General features: G+C 48.1%; 1 protein-coding gene across 3 annotated transcripts in view; it reads left to right on the top strand.

Annotated features, from left to right (window-relative positions):
• The window catches only part of IGSF21 (immunoglobin superfamily member 21), a 404,504-nt gene that overhangs the window by 319,907 nt on the left and 64,080 nt on the right, over positions 1–20,517 (top strand). For all 3 annotated transcript variants that reach the window (XM_029066236.2, XM_029066237.2, XM_029066238.2), the window contains one exon: positions 3,982–4,100. In XM_029066236.2, coding sequence (XP_028922069.1) covers positions 3,982–4,100 — 119 coding nt within the window. The remainder of the gene's footprint in view (positions 1–3,981; positions 4,101–20,517) is intronic.

Below are 20,517 nucleotides of genomic sequence, written 5' to 3'. Positions count from 1 at the left end.
GCACATAGTAGGCGCTTAACAAATACCAACATTATTATTATTATCTGCAGCTGAAGAGCCCGTTTGGAGTGGAAGGCCTGGCACTCCCGAAGAGTGGCTCCGATGCTCCGCCCAGAGCACGGTGGCCTAGTGAAAAGATCCGGGGCCTCGGGGAATCCCCATTCCTCAAGACCCTCCGGTGGTTGCCCATCCACCCCCGTATCCAACGGAAACTCCTTTCCATCCATCAGCTTTAAAACATTCCCTCACCTTGCCTCCTCCTACCTCACCTCCCTACTCTCCTATTACAACCCATTCGCTCCTCAAACGTCAACCTTAGATCTCATCTATCTCACCGCAGACCTCTCACCCACATCCTGCCTCTGGCCTGGAATGCCCTCCCTCTTCCTATCGCATGAGAAGCGGCGTGGCTCAATGGAAAGAGCCCGGGCTTGGGAGTCAGAGGTCATGGGTTCGAGTCCCGGCTCTGCCGCTTGTCAGCTGGGTGACTGTGGGCAAGTCACTTCGCTTCTCAGTGCCCTAGTTACCGCATCTGTAAAATGGGGATGAAGACTGTGAGCCTCGCGTGGGACGACCTGATTCCCCTGTATCTACCCCAGCGCTTAGAACGGTGCTCTGCACATAGAAAGCGCTTAACAAATACCAACATTGTTATTATTATTATCCAGCAGACTATTACTACTACTATTATTAATAGTATTAATAAATACTATTGAATGAATGAATATTACTCTCCCCTCCTTCAAAGAGCTTTATAGAAAGCACATCTGACTGAGCCTTCTTTTCCTCTTCTCCCACTCCCTTCTGCGTCACCCTGACTTGCTCCCTTCCTTCATATCTCTCCCCAGCCCCGTAGCACTGCGTATATATCTCTAATATATTTATATTAATGTCTGTCTCCCCCTCTCGTCTGTAAGCTTGTTGTGGGCAGGGAATGTGTCTGTTATATTGTCATCTTGTACTCTTCCACGTGGTTAATACAGTTCTCTGCACACAGTAAGCGCTCAATAAATATGATAGACTGAGTCAGAGGACGTAGGAGAAGCAGCGCGGCTCGGTGGAAAGAGCCCGGGCTTGGGAGTCAGAGGTCATGAGTTCGAATCCCAGCTCCGCCGCTTGCCAGCGGCGTGACTTTGGTCAGTCGCTTAGTTTCTCTGTGCCTCAGTTACTTCATCTGTGAAATGGGGATTAAAAAAAACTGTGAGCCCCACGTGGGACTACCGGATTGCCTTATATCACCCTAGCGCTTAGAACAGTGCTTTGCACATAGTAAGCGCTTAATAAATACCACCATTTATTTTTTATTTAATCCCAACTTGGCCATGTGCCTGCTGTATGCCCTTGGGCAAGTCGTTTCACTTTTCCGGCCAGCAGCGGGGAGCCTTGTACCCCCTGGGATTCAACTGGAGGCAGGAATTCCAGGTTCCCCGAGACAGCTGGGGAACGGGGCTCATGTTTCAATCAATTAACCAGTCGTACTTACTGAGCGCTTACCGTGCGCACAGCACTGTGCTAAACGCTTGGGAGAGTATGATATAACAGAGTTGGTAGATACCGTCCCCTGGCAACCCTAACATTTTTTTTAGCTTGTTTGGATCCTGTGCCCCGGTTGCCTAGATCATTCTGGGGGTGATGAGGAAACCAGAGCAGGAGGATGAGGAGAAAGAGAAGAGGGCGGAGAAGCGGAAAAGAAGGAAAAGAAGAAGAAGTAGAGGGGAAGGAAGAATGAGTGGAGGCAGCTTGGGCTAGTGGGACGGCACAGGCCCAGGAGTCGGGAGACCCAGGTTTGAGTTCCAGCTCCACCGAGGCTCTGCCGTGCGACCTCGGAGAAGTCACTTAGTCTCACTGGGCCTCAGTCTCTCTGTGGCACAGACAGTGTCTGTTCTCACATTCTTGCAACTACAGCAAAGTTTATTCCACAGCAAGGTTTTAATGATAAATATCATCAGTATTATTATTACTCTAAGTGTGAAAAATTGGGGAGGAAAAGAAGGTTACGGAGAGAATTACTTTCTCCATATTATGGGGGCATTGCGATCAATGGTATTTATTGAACACTTACCGGGTGCAGAGCTCTGTAGTAAGAATGTGGGAGAGGACAATGCAACAGAGTTGGCAGGCACATTCCCTGCCCACAGTGAGCTTTAGTCTAGAAGCAATTGTGGTTTAATTTTCACCTATTCTCAAACCTCCAGAGACTCCTCATTGCTTCCCGTATAAAAGAAAATATCTTGACCATTGACCTCAAAATGCTGCTGGCTTTCTCTTACCTATCTGCTCTCTTTCCTTGCTACATCCCACTTTGCTCGTCAGTCAATTAATCGGTGGTATTTATTGAGCATTTACTATACAGAACAATGTACTAGCACTTTCCTTCCCTCCCAGGGAAACCTCCCAAAAGCCTTCCTCTCTACTCAGAAGCAGTGTGGCTCAATGGAAAGAGCCCGGGCTTGGGAGTCAGAGGTCATGGGTTCTAATCCCGGCTCCGCCGCTTGCCAGCTCTGTGACTTTGGGTAAGTCACTTCACTTCTCTGGGCCTCAGTTCCCGCATGTGTAAAATGGGGATTAAAACTGTGAGCCCCACGTGGGACAACCCGATCGCCTTGTATCCCCCCAGCGCATAGAACAGTGTTTTGCACATAGTAAGCGCTTAACAAATACCAACATTATTATTATTATTATTACTACTCTCCTGCCTCAACACCCTCTTAGCACCTGGGCAGTTTATGCTTAGCCATGGCATGTGTGTAAATTATTATTACCATTATTACTAAGGTATTTTTAAGCACTTTTTTAAGCACTGGGGTAGATACAAGATAATTAGGGCAGACACAGTCCCTGTTCCGCATGGAGCTCACACTCTGAGTAGGAGGCGAACAGGCATTTAATCCTCATTTCTTACAGTTGAGGAAACTGAGACACAGAGAGTAAAATGTCTTGCCTAAGGTCACACAGCAAGCAATTGGCAGAGCAGGGATTGGAACCCAGATCCTCAGACTCCGAGGCCTGTGCTCTTTCTACTAGGGAATGCTGCTTCCCAATGTATACGTTAATTTATATATTCATGATTCGTTTAGTTCTTTCACACTGATGACTTTGTCTTCCTCCCTGACGTCTCCCAGTATTTTTAAATGAATTCTTGCTGCCTCCCCCATTTGAGTATAAGCTTCTGGAAGGCAGTGATCGTTTGTCTTGCTTCGGCTATACTCTCCCAGATGTTTAGTACAGTGTCTTGTATTCTGAGGGTGCTCAATGAATAGGATTGATTGATTGCCTTAAACCACTGCCCAGTCTGAAACACCCTTCCTCTACAACTTCACCAAGTCACCCCCCTCCCACCATCCGAAAAGTCACCTCTTTTGTGACACCTTCCCTGATTGATCCTCTTCCCCCACAATCCCCGGTCATGCTATCCTATCAGCCCCCTCAGCCCTTACGTGCATTTCTCTGTCATGGATTTGTTGATCCGATTTGCGCTCATTTACCCGTTCTCATGCTCTTTCAATTACTACGTCTCCATCAACTTATATCTGCTTGTCTTTTTCATCAACTGTAAGCTCCTGGACGGCAGAGACGACATCTTCTACTTCTGTAGGTTCCACACATTTTACGCAAGACTCCACACACAACCGGTACAATTATCGTACTTTCCCAAGTGCTTAGTACCGTGCTCTGCACACAGTAAGTGCTTAATAAATACAGTTGAATGAATGAATCGGTTAAGCAGTGTGGTCTAGTGGATAGAGAGTGCAGATATGATGCAGTAGGGAGGGAAAACGGGGTGGGGAAATGTGGGATTAATCAGGGAAGACTTCCTGGAAAAGGTGATGATGATAATAACGAATGATTGTGGCGTTTGTTAAGCACTTAACAAATGGCCGATGGCGAGATGGAGGTCCAGCGAGTCAAACATCTACTCTTGAGCCCCAGTTGAATTCTGTTGCTGCTCTTTACCTCATATCCCGCCTCCTCTTCTCCTAGGCTCCCCGAAGTTCGGATCTCGGACAACGGGCCCTACGAATGCCACGTGGGCATCTACGACCGGGCTACCCGAGAGAAGGTGGTCCTGGCGTCGGGCAACATCTTCCTGAATGTCATGTGTAAGTGCGGGTCTCGATCCTTTGAGGTGGGCTCGAGGGTGGTGATGGGGGTACATGGGGAGACTGCTGTGCTCCAAGGCGTTAGCTGCCTCCTCCTGGAACTTTGCAACAAGTTTTCCTCTGGTTAACTCCTTCCACTCCCCGCATCCTATGACCGAGAGAGCTCGGTGACTGCAGCTCCATAAGGAGCGGGGAAGGAATACTGGACATGGCTGTTAGTCTTTAATGGGAAGCCACCGAGAAGGAGCCAGAACAGCCGTAGCCAGCGGAGTCGTGGCACTAGCCTGGGACCGTTTCACCTCTCCTGCCACCCTCGCAGCTTCCTGGGGCGGCGGGGGGAGAACTGGGGTAGTCAAGTGGACAGCTCCCCTCAGGGACAACTGGACCAAGTTCCACGGGGAGAGGGAGACAGGTTTTATCTCTTCACCAAACCAGAGGGCTCCCGTCAGCCTTTTCTCAGAGAGGAGGGATCTCCGAAGCACGAGTTAGAGAGTTCTGGGTCCCCCAGTATTTCAGACTATTGGGCGCGGGGAAGAGCTCGGGAGGCTTCCCTGTGTCTGGCTGCTGGCTGAGCCCAGGGAAACCTCCACAGCATCATTTACGCATTTGATTTGGGCATCTCTGGAGAAAGTTGACTGTACTAAGGTGGCTGGAGTCAAGGAGCTTATAGACACAGTTTTGCCATGTTTTCTAATGTCTTCACATGAGCCCTGGAACACCCCCTCAACATCCCTGAGGCGGGTTGGGAGACGACTCCGTGTTTACAGGGAGGTATTTGCCTTGCGTTATAATTTCCGTAGAACCACCGCTGTGCGCAGCATTATTTTTTCCTCTTAAGCTAAAGATAATAAACGTCCCAGCTCCAGGAAGCTGGGATAAAAGCAGATTGTTGTATTGTCCAGTTTGAGGAAGCCAATGCATCGGTTAAGATTGCCTGGCAGATCTCTCCGGCCCCAAGGTTTCCTCCACGGCTCCTCCTTTGGGTTCCGTCCTCTAGATTGTGAGCTCACTGTGGGCCAGAAATGTCTACCCACTCTGTTATATTGTACTCAGTACAGTGCTCTGCAAACAGCGCTCAATAAATACCATCGATGGATGGATTGTCATGGCGAAGGGCAAGCCATGTGTCGACCAACTCTGTTATAGTATACTCTCTAATGTGCTTAGTACAGTGCTCTGCACACGGTGTGTGCTCAATAAATACCATTGATTGATTAACTGATTGAAGGTTTCCAGAAGGAGGATGGCCTCAAAACAGTTTCTCATAAGTCTAAGTCTGACAGGCAATCAGCTAAGCAAATACAGACTGGACTCCTTAGGATCAGGAATGGTACTCTTTTGAGTACTTACTCAGAACAGTGCACTGTACTATATGCTTGGGGAAATCCAGCAGGTGGAAAAGGCCCATTCCCTGCCCACAGGGCACTTCCACTCAGAACCGGTGACTCCTAAAGCCCAGAGAAATGTAGCTGTGTCGGTGGCTCTTCTCAGGAAAAGGTGGTGTTCTCACCAGTGGTCATCCTTTGCCAGGGTGGAGGACACTGATCACGAATAATAATAATAATGACCATTATTATTATACTTCAGTGTTTACTATGGGCCCAGTACTGTACTGGGGTACATAGAAGTTAATCAGGTTGGACACCGTCCCTGTCCCACATAGGCCTCACGGTCTTCATCCCCATTTTACAGATGAGGTAGCTGGGGCACAGAGAGGTGAAGTGATTTTTCCCAAGGTCACACAGCAAACTAGAGGTGCATTAGAACTCACTCCCAGGGCCGTGTGCAGTCCACAAGGCCATGCTGCTTCTCATTTCACCTCTCTATGCCTCTATTTCCTCAGTTGTAAAATGGAAATCGAACAGCTGTTCTCCTTCCCCTTTAGACTGCAAACTCTGTGTGGAACTCTGAATTGCATCTCTACCCATGTGCTTGGCCCCTAGTCAGTGCTTAACAAATAATACCCCAATCATTATAATCATTATTAGCGGTAACTGCACTCAGACTGGCTCCTGCCAGACAGAAAGGATCCAAGGAGGCTGAGATGCCAATTAATCCAACAGTCATATTTACTGAACACTCCCTGCGTGCAGAGCACTGTGCTAAGCATTTGGAAGCAAAGTCAATCAGTCAATCATATTTATTGAAAATTTACTGTATACGGAGCACTGTACTAATTGCTGGGCCAGAGTAGTCAGTCCATAGAATTGATTGAGCACTTACTGTGAGCAGAGCATTGTACTAGGTGCTTGGGAGAGGACGATATAGCAATACAACCGACACATTAGTAATGTTGGTATTTGTTAAGCGCTTACTAGGTGCAGAGCACTGTTCTAAGCGCTGGGGTAGATACAGGGTAATCAGGTTGTCCCACGTGAGGTTCACAGTCTTCATCCCCATTTTACAGATAAGGTAACTGAGGCACAGAGAAGTGAAGTGACCTGCCCACAGTCCCACAGCTGACAAGCGGCAGATCCGGGATTCGAACCCATGACCTCTGACTCCCAAGCCCAGGCTCTTTCCCCTGAGTCACGCTGCTTCCCTGCCTACAACAAGCTTGCAGTTTAGAGGGACTACAATATGAGAGTACAATATAACAGAGTGGGTAGGTCCATTCCCTGCCAACAAGGATGTTACATGGGATTCTTTTCCAAGAGAAATTCCTCTTTAAACCAAGAAAAATCAATGAAGAATAAAGGACCCGAGCCCCAGCAGCAGAATTGAAAGAAATTGAGAAATCGAAAAGGTCTAAGTCTCTAGAGTGACCTGGATTCACCCTCCCACGTTGCACCTCGGCTGTTCTCCATTCCCAGCCTGGCTTTTCCACACGTTCCCGATGAGAGAACAGGGAATGGGCTCAGGGGCCCACTCAGGGGCTTCTATAGCTTCCATTTCCTTTCTCCGCTCCACAGCAGAGCAAGGAGGGCCAAGGGAGGTTGGGCTTTTCCCTGGATCTGGTGGCCTCCTTTCCCAGGATTATCAGAGGGGGCGGAGTCATTGGAAAGGCCCCAGCAGAAAAAGGATGAGCGGTGTGGGAAACAGGAGGGAAAAGACGTTATGACCCATGAGGAGGTAGGCACAGGTTGACATCATGACTGGGATTAGAGAAGCAGCGTGGCTCAGTGGAAAGAGCACGGGCTTTGGAGTCAGAGGTCATGGGTTCGAATCCCGGCTCGGCCACTTGTCAGCTGTGCGACTGTGGGCAAGTCACTTCACTTCTCTGTGCCTCAGTTCCCTCATCTGTAAAATGGGGATGAAGACTGTGAGCCCCACGTGGGACGACCCGATTCCCCTGTGTCTACCCCAGCGCTTAGAACAGTGCTCTGCACATAGTAAGCGCTTAACAAATACCAACATCATTATCATTATTATTATTATTCCAGAGGAAAAAGTTCCAATTACTTCCTGAGTCCTGCACGTGCTTTCCCTGAAGTAAAGAGAGTCTAGGCTGACATGGTAACATCTGGGTGGGGCTCGAGGAAGAAAACTGGGTTATCGCTTTCCCTGGGAGTTTCGGGGGCTAGAAGAGTCACAGCTGGAGGATATGGGTGAGGTAGGTTGGCAACTGATAGACCTCACGACTTCTGGATCAGAATTCTGAAGCATTTGCTGTGATATCTCACATTACCTCCCTGGGGGCAGGAAATATGTCTGTTTATTTTTATATTGTACTTTCCCAAACGCTTAATACAGTACTTTGCACACAGTAAGTGCTCAGTTAATATGATTGAATGAACGAATGAACATATTGCTCTGGGCACACAGATGATCATGTCCTAGGCACCATTTTGTAGAAGTTTGCCGTTGCAAATAATCCTAGAGCAAAGGCCTAAAGTAAGTACTGTTGACTGATTGGTCGATTGACTGATTTCCTGGGGACCCCCCCGATGCTTCCACTTGCTCTGGAGCCGTCACTTCTCCTCCGAGTCTGAAAGGTCTGGTGCCACTACAGTGCCTTGGGAAGCAGCGTGGCTCAGTGGAAAAGAGCCTGGGCTTCAGAGTCTGAGGTCCTGAGTTGGACTCCCGGCTCTGCCACTTGTCAGCTGTGTGACTGTGGGCGAGTCCCTTCACTTCTCTCTGCCTCAGTGACCTCATCTGGAAAATGGAGATTAACTGTGAGCCTCACGTGGGACAACCTGATTATCCTGTATCTACCCCAGCGCTTAGAACAGTGCTCGGCACATAGTGAGCGCTTAACAAATACCAACATTATTATTATTATTATTATTATTATTAACTGGGGACCAAGAGCTATGTTCCAGGGTGAACCGTGGCTGAAATTTTTTTAAATGGATTTGAAAATTCCCGGTTCTATATTGAAACCAGACAGGGGAAAGGTGTGCAAGATACCAGACTCCCAGAATAAAATCAGACAAATTAATAACGATAATAATGTTGGTACTTGTTAAGCGCTTATTATGTGCAGAGCACTGTTCTAAGCGCTGGGGTAGATACAGGGCAATCAGGTTGTCCCATATGAGGCTCACAGTCTTCATCCCCATTTTACAGATGAGGGAACTGAGGCACAGAGAAGTTGTGACTTACCCACAGTTACACAGCTGCCAAGTGGCAGCGTCGGGATTCGAACCCCTGACCTCCCACTCCCAAGCCTGTGCCCTTTCCACTGAGCCACGTTGCTTCTCACCCTCGGGTGGGGTGCCCCGGAGGCTGGGGGATGGAGGATTTGACACCGAAGGTTATTTCCTTCCGGGGCTGAAAGCGGAGTCGGATGAGGTTCCCCGAAACTCTCCCTCCCGCCTCCTGTGAAGAGTTAGGTCTGTAGCTGGGTTCGTGCCATCTTCCCTTCCTGGTTCCTCCCACTGAAATATGGCACAGACCCTCCCGTTTCCTTTTCCCTTTCACTCCAGGCACTGTTCCCCACCATATTTCAGGCCGGGAAAAATGAGACCCAGGCCAGAGGCTTAGGCGTGGGCACCCTGAGATAGGGCCACAACGTAGCCGGCCAAGGACCTTACTGAGTTAGCTGAGCTGGATGTCCAGGTTGTCTGCTCCACCCCCCTTTTTTTTTTAACAGTATTTATTATGTGCTTGTCGAGTGCCAGGCACTCGACTAAGTGCTGGGGTAGATACAAGCTAATAAGGTGGGACACAGTCCGTGTCCCACATGGGACTCGCAATCTTAATCCCCATTTTACAGTTGAGGTCACTGAGGCACAGAGAAGTGAAATAACTTGCCCAGGGTCTCAGAGCTGACAAGTGATCAAACTCCTACCTTGCCGGTACAAGCTCTCATAATAGCCCGACTGCATTATTGCACCAGCCCCCTCTCTGATCTCCCAACGACCTGTATTTCCCCGCTCCAGTTTATACTTCATTCCGCTGCCCGGATTATCTTTCTACAGAAACGCTCTGGGCATGTCACTCCGCTCCTCGAAAACCTCCAGTGGCTGCCTGTCAACCTTCGCGTGAAGCAAAAACTCCTCACTCTCGGCTTCGAAGCTCTCCATCACCTGGCCCCCTTCTACCTTACCTCCCTCCTCTCTTTCTCTAGCCCTCCCCATACACTCTACTCCTCTGCCACTAACCTCCTCATGGTGCCTCATTCTCAGCTGCCCCGCCGTCGACCCCTGGCCCATGTCCTACCACTGGCCTGGATTGCCCTCCTTCCGCACATCTGCCAAATTCACTCTCTTCCCCTCTTCAAAGCCCTACTGAAAGCCCACCTCCTCCAGGAGGCCTTCCCAGCCTGAGCCCTCTCTTTCCCTCTGCTCTTCCGCCCCTCACCATTCCCCCTCCTCTCTCCCTCTGCTCTTCCCCTTCCCCTCCCCACAGCACTTGTGCATATTTGTATATATTATTTATCACTCTGTTTTATTAATGATCTGTAAAAATCTATGACCATTTATCTTGATGGTATTAATGCCTGACCACTAGTTTTGCTTCGTTGTCTGTCTCTGTCATTTAGACTATGAGCCCGTCGTTGGGCAGAGATTGTCTCTATCTGTTGCCGAATTGTACGACCCGAACAGTTAGTACTTTTCTCTGCACACAGTAAGCACTCAATAAATACGACTGACTGAATGAAAGAATGAATGAAGAGACCGATCTGGAGTTCAAACCTCTATAGGAAACTCCCGTCTCCCTCCCAGTCTGCTTTTTCACCGGCATTTCCCCTGAAGCAGGTAGGAATCCAGACTGCCGGGCTCCTTGCTCGTCGCTGAAGAGGGGAGGTACTCCTCGCATCAACCGCGGTCAGGAACCCCCAAGCAGCAGATCAGCCCTGAGCAGCAGGAAGCCTGGGAGAGCAATCTATCGTCAATCATTAAATGGTGTTTATTGAGCGCTTGCCATGTGCAGAGCACTGTATCAAGCAACTGGGAGATCACAATATGACAGAGTTGGTAAACACACTCCCTGACCACCAGGAACTCATAGTCAAGAGCAGGTGCTGGACCTACACTTCCTGGGCTGTGGACATGGGAAGTGGCAGGGAGGAGTGGTTAGGGCAGCACCTGAGAGTCAGAAAGTTATGGGTTCTAATCCCCCCTCCTCCATTTGTCTGCTGTGTGACCTTAGCAAGTCACTTCAATATTCTGGGCCTCAGTTACCTCATCAGTAAATAATGGGGATTAGAAGGGTGAGCCCAGTGTGGGATAGAGACTGCGTCCATCGTGAATAACTTGTATCTACACCAACACTTAGAACAGTGCTTGGCACATAGTAAGTGCTTAACGAGTACCATAATACCAATAATAATGGCTCGGTGTGCCATGGAGACATGTGGGCCGGGCCAATAGGCCTTTCTGTCCCAGGTCACGTGCCGTGATGGTGTTCCCAGTGATGAGGGAGGGTCGAGGGCTTTATCTGGGCTTTTTCAGCGGGGTCTTGACTCTGAGCCATCTTGAGGGTACCTGAGACTGAGCCTGCTGGTTGGTCACATAACCAGTTGGAGTTGGAAGTAAGGAAGAGCTGCCCCCGGGGTGATACCCTGATCTGGGAGAGACTGGAGGAACCCAATCCCAGAATCCTCTAGCTGATGGGGTTTCCTGACTCTCATAAGTAATAATAATTATGACATTTGTTCTAAACACTGTTCTGAGCACTGGGGTAAATACAAGCAATCAGATCAGACACAGTCCCTCTCCCATGTGGGGCTCCAAGTCCCAATCCCCATTTTACAGATGAGGTAACTGAGGCCCAAAGAAGTGACGCGACTTGCCCAAAGCCACAGAGTAGACAAGTGGTGGAGCTGGGATTAGAACCCTTGACCTTCTGACTCCCCCGCCCATGCCGTATCCTCTCTACCATGCTGCTTCTCCAGGCTGGGCTGCCAATGGCCTGAAATAATGTCCACCTCATTCATTCATTCAGTAGTATTTACTGAGCGCTTACTATGTGCAGAGCACTGTATTAAGCGCTTGGAATGTGCAATTCAGTAACCGATAGAGACAATCCCTACGGGCTTACACTCTAACTGGGGGAGACAGACGGACAAAACCCAGACAACTTAATCTCAGTAAATAGAATCAAGGGGATGTGGCTAGCCCCAAATCTCGTTATCTACCCCAGCACTTAAAACAGTGCTTAACATATAGTAAGCATATAACAAGTATCACAATTATCATTATTATCATTATTCAAAGGCTGAAAGCTTGTGAGCGGGGAACATATTTACCAACGTTGTTATGTTGTACCCTCCCAAGGACTTGGTACGGTGCTCTGCATACAGTATGTACTCAGTAAATAGGTTTGATTGATTGATTAGGCTACTCACGCTAGATTGAAGAGCTGGTGGTCTGGATACTCTCCCGAGGACTTGGTGCGGTGCTCTGCATACAGTAAGTACTCAGTAAGTAGGTTTGATTGATTGATTAGGCTAGTCACGCTAGATTGAAGAGCTGGTGGTCTGAACTGCAGTTATTTTCTTGCCCTAAACAGAGCACTTGGATAGAATGGACTCCTCAGTACTAGCCACAGTGAGGCCCCTACAAAGTTCCCTGAGCTGTAGGAACTGGGAATATGTTTCTGTTTTTTTATCAATTAATCTCTTTATGAATAAGAATAATAGGTATTGTTATTTTTGGAATTTAAGCACTTACTATGTGCCAAGCAATGTACTCAACACTGGGGTAAATTCAAAATAATCAGGTTGGACAGTTCCTGTCCCACATGGAGTTTGCGGTCTATTTCACATATGAGGAAATTGAAGCACAGAGAAGTTAAATGATTTGCCCAAGGTCACACATCAGCCAGGTGGCAGAGCGGGGTTTAGAACCCAGGTCCTCTGACTCTCAGACCGTGCCCTTTCCACTAAGCCACGCTTCTCTTTGAACCAACGGCAGAGCAGACTTCTGCCAAGGGAAGGAATCGGGGAGCTGGGACTGGTTTTTCTGGCTTGGTCTGGTTTCCGTAGCTGCCTCTGAAAAGGAGATCTCGACAGGGAAGGCTCCAGAGGAGATTAGGAAGGCTTGAGCCGAGCTATCACAGGGCAGTTGTCAGGGACGCTGCCTAAGAGATGGGGAAGGATAAGATCCGGAATTAGAGGGCATCACAGATTTGACCGAGAACCAGGGGCAGAGAAAGAGAAGACAGACTGGAAGCCGGGGCACTGCCTATGTTTTCAACCCAATTTATCCATCACATTTAGAATAATGATAATAACTGTGGTATTCGTTTAGCCCATACTGTGTGCCAGGCACCGCACTAAGTGCTGGGGTGGATACGAGCAAATCGGGTCGGACACAGTCCCTGTCCCATGTCGGGCTCTCCGTCTCAATCCCCCTTTTTCAGATGAGGTAACTAAGACCCAGAGAATTGAAGTGACTTGCCCAAGGCCAGACAGCAGACAAGTGGCAGAGGCAGGAGTAGAACCCAGGTCCCTCTGACTCCCAGGCCTGTGTTCTATCCGCTACGCCATGCTTGGAGGGCACCTGTGTCCTGAAGACTTCTGGGAGAATATGAAAATCGAGTGACTAATTTCAGGCCTTTAGCGTTCACATTATAACATGGAAATAGCTCTTCTGAAGCTGCAGGAGTTACCCAGGCCAGTCGGAAGGATACGGGCACTAGAGCGTTTTCGTAGAAGACGGCAGATCTATTCCAAGCCGATTTCAAAGTTTGTTGTGCCTTAGACGTGACAGGTAATAATAATAATAATAATGTTGGTATTTGTTAAAGTGTTGTCAGCTGTGTGACTGTGGGCAAGTCACTTCACTTCTCTGGGCCTCAGTTACCTCATCTGTAAAATGGGGATTCACTGTGAGCCTCACGTGGGACACTCTGGTGCCCCTGTATCTCCCCCCGCGCTTAGAACAGTGCTCTGCACATAGTAAGCGCTTAACAAATACCAACATTATTATTACTATATGCAGAGCACTGTTCTAAGCGCTGGGGAAGATACAGGGTAATCAGGTTGTCCTACGTGAGATTCACAGTCTTAATCCCCATTTTACAGACGAGGTAACTGAGGCACCGAGAAGTAATGATAATAATAATAATGTTGGTATTTGTTAAGCGCTTACTATGTGCCGAGCACTGTTCTAAGCGCTGGGGTAGACATAGGGGAATCAGGTTGTCCCACGTGGGGCTCACAGTCTTAATCCCCATTTTACAGATGGGGGAACTGAGGCCCAGAGAAGTGAAGTGACTTGCCCGCAGTCACACAGCCGACAAGTGGCAGAGCTGGGATTTGAACTCATGAGCCCTGACTCCAAAGCCCGTGCTCTTTCCACTGAGCCACGCTTCACGGAAAGCTTCTGGGGAAATTTCTGGGGTTGCTAGGAGGTGTCCTTTTTAAAGGCAACGTTTCCGCGGCAGCTGTTAGCCACCCCACTAAAGAACACTGCAGGTTTGCCCCTTATCGGTGAATCTGGGTGGAACAGATCGAACTTCTAGCAAGCCTTGTGTAGACCTCCTCAACCAGCAGTGGTTCTTACTTTCTTAAAGATCGGAGGCATGGAAACGGGTCTCCTCTATGGTCAAATTCTCCAAATGACCACGTCAGCCACTTTGTGTTAATTATGCCCTGGTATACTCACAATCCCCCTACTATTTAAGCATTAACTGACATACGCATATCCATTACGCTCTTTATTTATTTTGTTCATGAGATGTACATCCCCTTGTTTCTATTTATTTGCTATTGTTTTAATGAGATGTTCTTCCCCTTGATCCTATTTATTACTATTTATTGCTATCGTTCTTGTCTGTCCGTCTCCCCCGATTAGACCGTGAGCCCGTCGAAGGGCAGGGACCGTCTCTATCTGGTACCCATTTGTACATTCCAAGCGCTCAGGACAGTGCTCTGCACATAGTTAGCGCTCACTAAATACTACTGAATGAATATGCATCCACTTCTCCTCCCTCCTATCTGTAAATCACTACATTTACTCTCCTAATTGCCTCCACCACATAAATTCCCCACCCCCATTTTTGAGGAGGAAATTTTTTTTTTTCATGGTATATATAATTGAGAGTAGTGAGAGTGATGCACACCAAGGGAGGAAGAGAAGGGTTAAGATGTGATCATGCTGTCCAGGCAGGCTTACAGTCGGAAATGGGAGGGGGTTTTTTGGTGATGTCTGTTTCGTTTTTATGAGGCAGATTTGCTCCAGGGGAGAAGGGGAGTTTTGGAGTGCCAATTACCTTCAACAGTTGGGAGGGTGAAATAGAATCAATCAGTCAATTGTATTTAGTGAGTACTTACTGTTTGCTGAGCACTGTACTAAGACCTTGGGAGAGTACAATATAAAAGAATCGGTAGACATGTCCCCTGCCCACAACAAACTTACAGTCATGAGGAAGAGATAGAGCTCTCAAATGCCCTCTTATCTTTCTCTTCCTTCACTTGTCCTTTCCTCTTCATTTTTTCCTCTTTTTTCTCCCCTTCCCCTTATTGCTCGACTTAATTCCCCACCCCTGTTTGTACGATGCACAAATTATACAAAAAAAAAATGGGGCAGTTATGTGAGGACCTGTCACGTGGCATATCAGTGTCTGTCTTTGCTTTTAGATTAATAATAATGTTGGTATTCGTTAAGCGCTTACTATGTGCCGAGCACTGTTCTAAGTGCCGGGGTAGACACAGGGGAATCAAGTTGTCCCACGTGGGGCGCACAGTCTTAACCCCCATTTTACAGATGAGGTAACTGAGGCACCGAGAAGTGAAGTGACTTGCCCAAAGTCACACAGCTGACAAGTGGCGGAGCTGGAATTCGAACCCATGACCTCTGACTCCAAAGCCCTCGCTCTTTTCCACTGAGCCACGCTGCTCCTTGAGGGCAGGGCCCATGTCTAACTAACCCTATTGCACTCTCCCAAGTACTTAGCACCATGCTTTGCACCAGAGGGCGTTCAATCAATAGTATTTTAGTGCCCACTATTTGCACAGAGTAAGTGCCTGGGAAATACAATACAATCTAACACATCCCTTGAGTGCAAGGAGCTTACAGTCCTAGCAGGGAAGACAAATCTTTATCTTTAAATAAATTAAATTAGGAGGACGGACTAGAGTATATAAAATACGGACTGTACTCTCCTAAGTGCTTAGTACAGGGCCTTGTACATAGTAAGCACTCATCATAATAATGATGGTATTTGTTAAGCACTTACTAAGAACGAACGAAGCACTGTTCTAAGCGCTGGAGGGGATACAGGGTGATCAGGTTGTCCCAAGTGGGGCTCTCGGTCTTAATCTCTATTTTACTCTAGTAATACCATTGATTGATTGAAGTGCTTTGGGAGATTTGTGAATACCGAAGTGCCTAGGTGAAGTGAAAGTACCCAGGTGTCATTAAGAGGGGATTTAAAGTCGGGAGATCAGAAATTACTTGCTAAAGGCTTCCTGGAGAGGTGCCTTCGAGAAGGTCTTTGAAGATGGGGAGAGCTGTGATTTTCCAGTTGTGAAAGGGGTGGAAGTTACCGTCTAGGGGAAAGATTTCAGGGAGACATCAGTGGCTGGAGAGAAATGGTTTGTAGGTTAGCTTGAGAAGAATGAAGAGTGGGAAGTGGAGTGGGGTGGCAGAAAAGCACGAATATGTAGGAGGCAGAAGGCTGGCTGAAACCTCTAAAACTAATGATAAGGATTAAACCATCATTTCTTCTGCAGGGTTGAGGCCCTGACCCGCAGAAAGGCGGAGGGCTGGCCCAGATGACACGTCTGATAGTCGCCCAGCTCTAAGAACCCATAATTGGGAAGTAGCGCTGTCAATTAGGAAGACCCCCCAGCACTGGAAGTCCGAGAACTAAACCCAGCTCCGCCACCTGCTTACTGTGTGACCTTGGGCGAGTCACCTCAGTTCCCTCATCTGCAGATTGGGGATTCGTTACCCGTTCTCCCTCCTACTTAGGCTATGAGACCTATGTGGGATCTGATTATCTAGCTTCTACCCCAGCACTTAGCCCGTGACATGTAGTAATTTCTTATATATAACTATTATTGTTGTTTTTAGAGCCTGGGCTTCGGAGTCAGAGGTCATGGGTTCGACTCCCGGCTCTGCCACTTGTCAGCCGTGTGACTGTGGGCAAGTCACTTCGCTTCTCTGTGCCTCAGTTACCTCATCTGGAAAATGGGGATGAAAACTGTGAGCCGCACGTTGGACAACTTGATTCCCCTGTGTCTACCCCAGCGCTTAGAACAGTGCACTGCACATAGTAAGCGCTTAACAAATACCAACATCATTATTAAAGTCACTGAAACATAAAGAGGACTCACTGCTTCTAGGCCCCTTACCTCGAATCCCTTCAAAAGGAATCAATTAATCAGTCAGTGGTGTTTCTTAAGGGTTTATTATATGCAGACCTACTTTGCCAAAGACAGCATCACCAAGCTGGGGGACCTGGCCTTCAGGCAACATTGGTGGTATAACATGGCCGTAACGCCTTCTCGGATAGTCGTCGTACCCCCCCCCCCCGCATCAGATTCAGCTTCCCCCTCCTTCCTATCTCCCGGATTTAGGATGCCCCAGAATTAATGTAATCCAAGCCCCAGACGCTAATGAATACATCGATCATATTCATTGAGCATTTACTGTATGCAGAGCACTGTGCTAAGCATTTGGGAGAGTAAAATGTCAGAGAGCCCATCTCGCCTGCCACGTGTTTGATACAATTAAACCACCTGCAATGGGAGTACGAGGTTTCCAGGCCTGTGGTCAGAGATTTCTGTTCATCAAGTCAACTCAGACTAGTGTGGACAGTAAGCTCATTGTGGGCAGGAAATGTGTCCTCTAATTCTGTTCCATTCTCCCAAACTCTTGGTACAGTGCTCTGCACATAGTAAGCTCTCAATAAATACCACTGCTTGAGGATGGGATGACTACAGATGCCTGAAGGTCACAGATCAAAGTACACAGATGATGCAGAAGAGCGAGGAAGTTGGGAAAAGAGGGCTTAATCAGGGAAGGCCTCTGTGAGCAGATATTTTGATGAGGTGATTTATTTCTTGATAGTTCTCGCACTATGGGGCTCTCAGAACAGGGAAATAGACTTGAAGGGATGGGGATCGTGTAACCTGGTGAAGAGAAGGCTGACTGCCTCTGGGCCTGGTGAGAGGGTCAGATTTATTGAAGACACTAAGAAGGACTTGTACCCTGCAAGGGCTGATAAAATTCACTGGGATGTTCTTTTCACTAGACCACGCTGTTTCTCACGTAGTAAGTGCTTGCAAATACTACCATTATTATTATCTTGGACTAATCTAGTTGTAAATTTCACAAGCCCCCCCCCCCCCCCCCCCCCCCGTTCATACCAACTAGGACCTTCCTGGCCTGGGGGGAGTCTCAGTGACACACAGTAGCAGTCAAACCATGCTGGTTCAGCTGCTTGTCAGCTGTGTGACTTTGGGCAAGTCACTTAACTTCTCTGGGCCTCCGTAAAATGGGGATTGAGACTGTGAGCCCCATGTGGGACAACCTGATCACCTCGTATGCTCCCCGGTGCTTAGAACAGTACTTTGTACAGAGTAAGCACTTCAATGCCCTAATTAGTATTACTAAACCACACCTCTGATCACCAAGGTTAATGTGCAAGGGTCTTTTTACTTAGTTTTACCAACAGGCAAGGGAGATGACACATAAGTACACTCACTCACTCCACCGCTCCAGGGTCCAATGCCAGTCTGTGGTCAAAGGAGCACATTCTGCCATTGCTTCTTCTTTCTGCTTCCAAGTGCTGCTGCCTTCTGCTGCTCTCTGAGTCTCAGCATGCCTCAGTTGGGCCTCCCTTCTTGCTGCTTCTGCATGTACCCCCTTTGTGATTCAAAGCGACTGCCTTTCATGTGCCTCAGGCATTGCACCTGGGGCTTTAAATGGCAGTCATTGATTGTTCCAGGACCTTCGCTGTTCCAGGACAGTTAACAGGTAGAACAGGAAGAGAAACCCGACTCCCTCTATGTTCTGGTCCCATAGGCCCACAATCACCTGCCCTCAAGGAAAGCCCATCAGTACCTTCGCAAAGTCTCTCTCTTGTTGTTCGGGAGATCACAAACAGTCACAAGAAAGGCGGCTTGTTGTGGGATCACTACAGTCAATATTTTCATATATGTCTCCCCTGTTAAATAGGAAGCCAGGTAAGGTTTTGAAAGAGGGAACAGATACCTGCTGAGCCATGCTTCAAATAGTGGGAGAGGTTAGAGACAGGGAGACCAGTGAGGAGTCTGATACTCCAGTCTAACCCTAATAAGACAAGAGTTGGGACCAGAGGAATGGATAGATGTGGGAAATGATGTGAAGGAAGAACCAGCAGGATTTAGCAGTGGATTGAATGTGAGAGTGGAAAGAAAGTGGGAGCTCATTCATTCATTTAGTAGTATTTACTGAGCGCTTACTATGCGCATAGCACTGGACTAAGCGCTTGTAATGTACAAATCGGTAACAGATAGAGACAGTCCCTGCCCTTTGACGGGCTTACGGTCTAATCGGGGGAGACGGACAGATAAGAACAATGGCAATAAATAGAATCAAGGGGAAGAACATCTCATGAAAACAACAGCAAATAAATAGAATCAGGGTGATGTACATCTCATTAACAAAATAAATAGGGTAATGAAGATATATACAGTTGAGCGGACGAGTTCAGTGCTGAGGGGATGGAACGGGAGAGGGCGTTGAGGAGGAGCCTGAGGTTGTGGGCTCTTGGGGCATGGAAGATGGTGGTGGTGTCAAATGAGATTGGAAAGTTGGGTGAAGGGTGGGTTTAGCCAGAATTTGATCGATTGATTCCTTGAATCCGTCATCTAAGCCTGGACAATTTATGGTACGGGAAGAGAACAAAGCAACAGATAAGAGATGGGTAATTGTAACAATTGTTAAGATATTTACTATGTGCCAGGCGATGTAGTTAGCGATGGGATTGATACAAGCTAATCAGGGTGGGCACGGCCCAGGTCCCGCATGGGGCTCACAGTTTCAATCCCCATTTTACAGATAAGGGAGCTGAGGCACAAAGAAGTTAAGTGACTCGCCCAAGGTGTTGTAACATACAAACGGCAGAGCTGGGATTAGAACCCATGACCTTCTGACTCCCAGGCCCATGCTCTATCCACTGTGCCATGTTGCTTCTCTAATGGGCTGAGATGGGATGATGAACCAGGCCCATTTTAAGAACTGAGGGAGGAGTTCCTACTGTGAACTGTGAGGGTCGTTATGGAAAAGGAGGAGGCTGGAGAGGCTATTGTTGAGTTCTTAAAAAAAAATTGGGCATGATTAATCCAAAAAGTGGATAATCCACATGCGGCTCATCAAAACTAATCTGCCCTCCAATTCAGGCCAAGCCAGGCCAGTGATAACTATCATAAACTAAAGCCCAAGTACCTCTGGCTCAGAAATTTCCTAGTCCTTCGTCACCCATAGCCAGCCAAGCTCAGAAAAAAGAACTGACGCGTGTTCTAATCCACCCCGAGCAGGCCCTGCCACCAGCCAAATCCATTTCATCCTTGAGGCAGAGAGCAGAGATCCAGATTTCCAGCGTGGCCGCCCCTACTGCCCCACTCTTCACAGAACTCCTGTTGGGTGGATAATGGATTTCTCGCTCTCCTTTCCCTGGATTCTTGGATCCAAGCCTGCCACCGGGGCGCAAACAAATTAAGTCAACACAGATTGATCATTAACCTTCTCCCCAGAAGCTCACAAAGAGCCCCTCCTGAGAGTGTGGGAGACTGAGCTGCTTCCTTGTGGTAACAGGTGCTCTCTGACATCCTCAGTCCAGTCAGAGAGTGTCCTGAAAGAAGAACAGGATGAGATTGGCCCAGGGCATTACTGCCAGGAGTGCCTGGGCACAGATAAAAGTAACCGGGCCTAGAGGATAGAGAATGGACCTGGGAGTCAGAAAGAACTGGCTGAGAGCCCAGTTCTTCCACTGGCCTGCTGTGTGACCTTGGGCAAGTCACTTTAACTTCTCTGGGCCTCAGTTTCCTCATCTGTAAAATGGGGGGTTTAGACTGAGCCCCATGTGGGATTAT

The sequence above is a fragment of the Ornithorhynchus anatinus genome, chromosome 5 (assembly GCF_004115215.2).
Source record: "Ornithorhynchus anatinus isolate Pmale09 chromosome 5, mOrnAna1.pri.v4, whole genome shotgun sequence".
Classification (NCBI taxonomy): domain Eukaryota; kingdom Metazoa; phylum Chordata; class Mammalia; order Monotremata; family Ornithorhynchidae; genus Ornithorhynchus; species Ornithorhynchus anatinus.
This window is presented reverse-complemented; position numbering and strand designations above follow the sequence as displayed.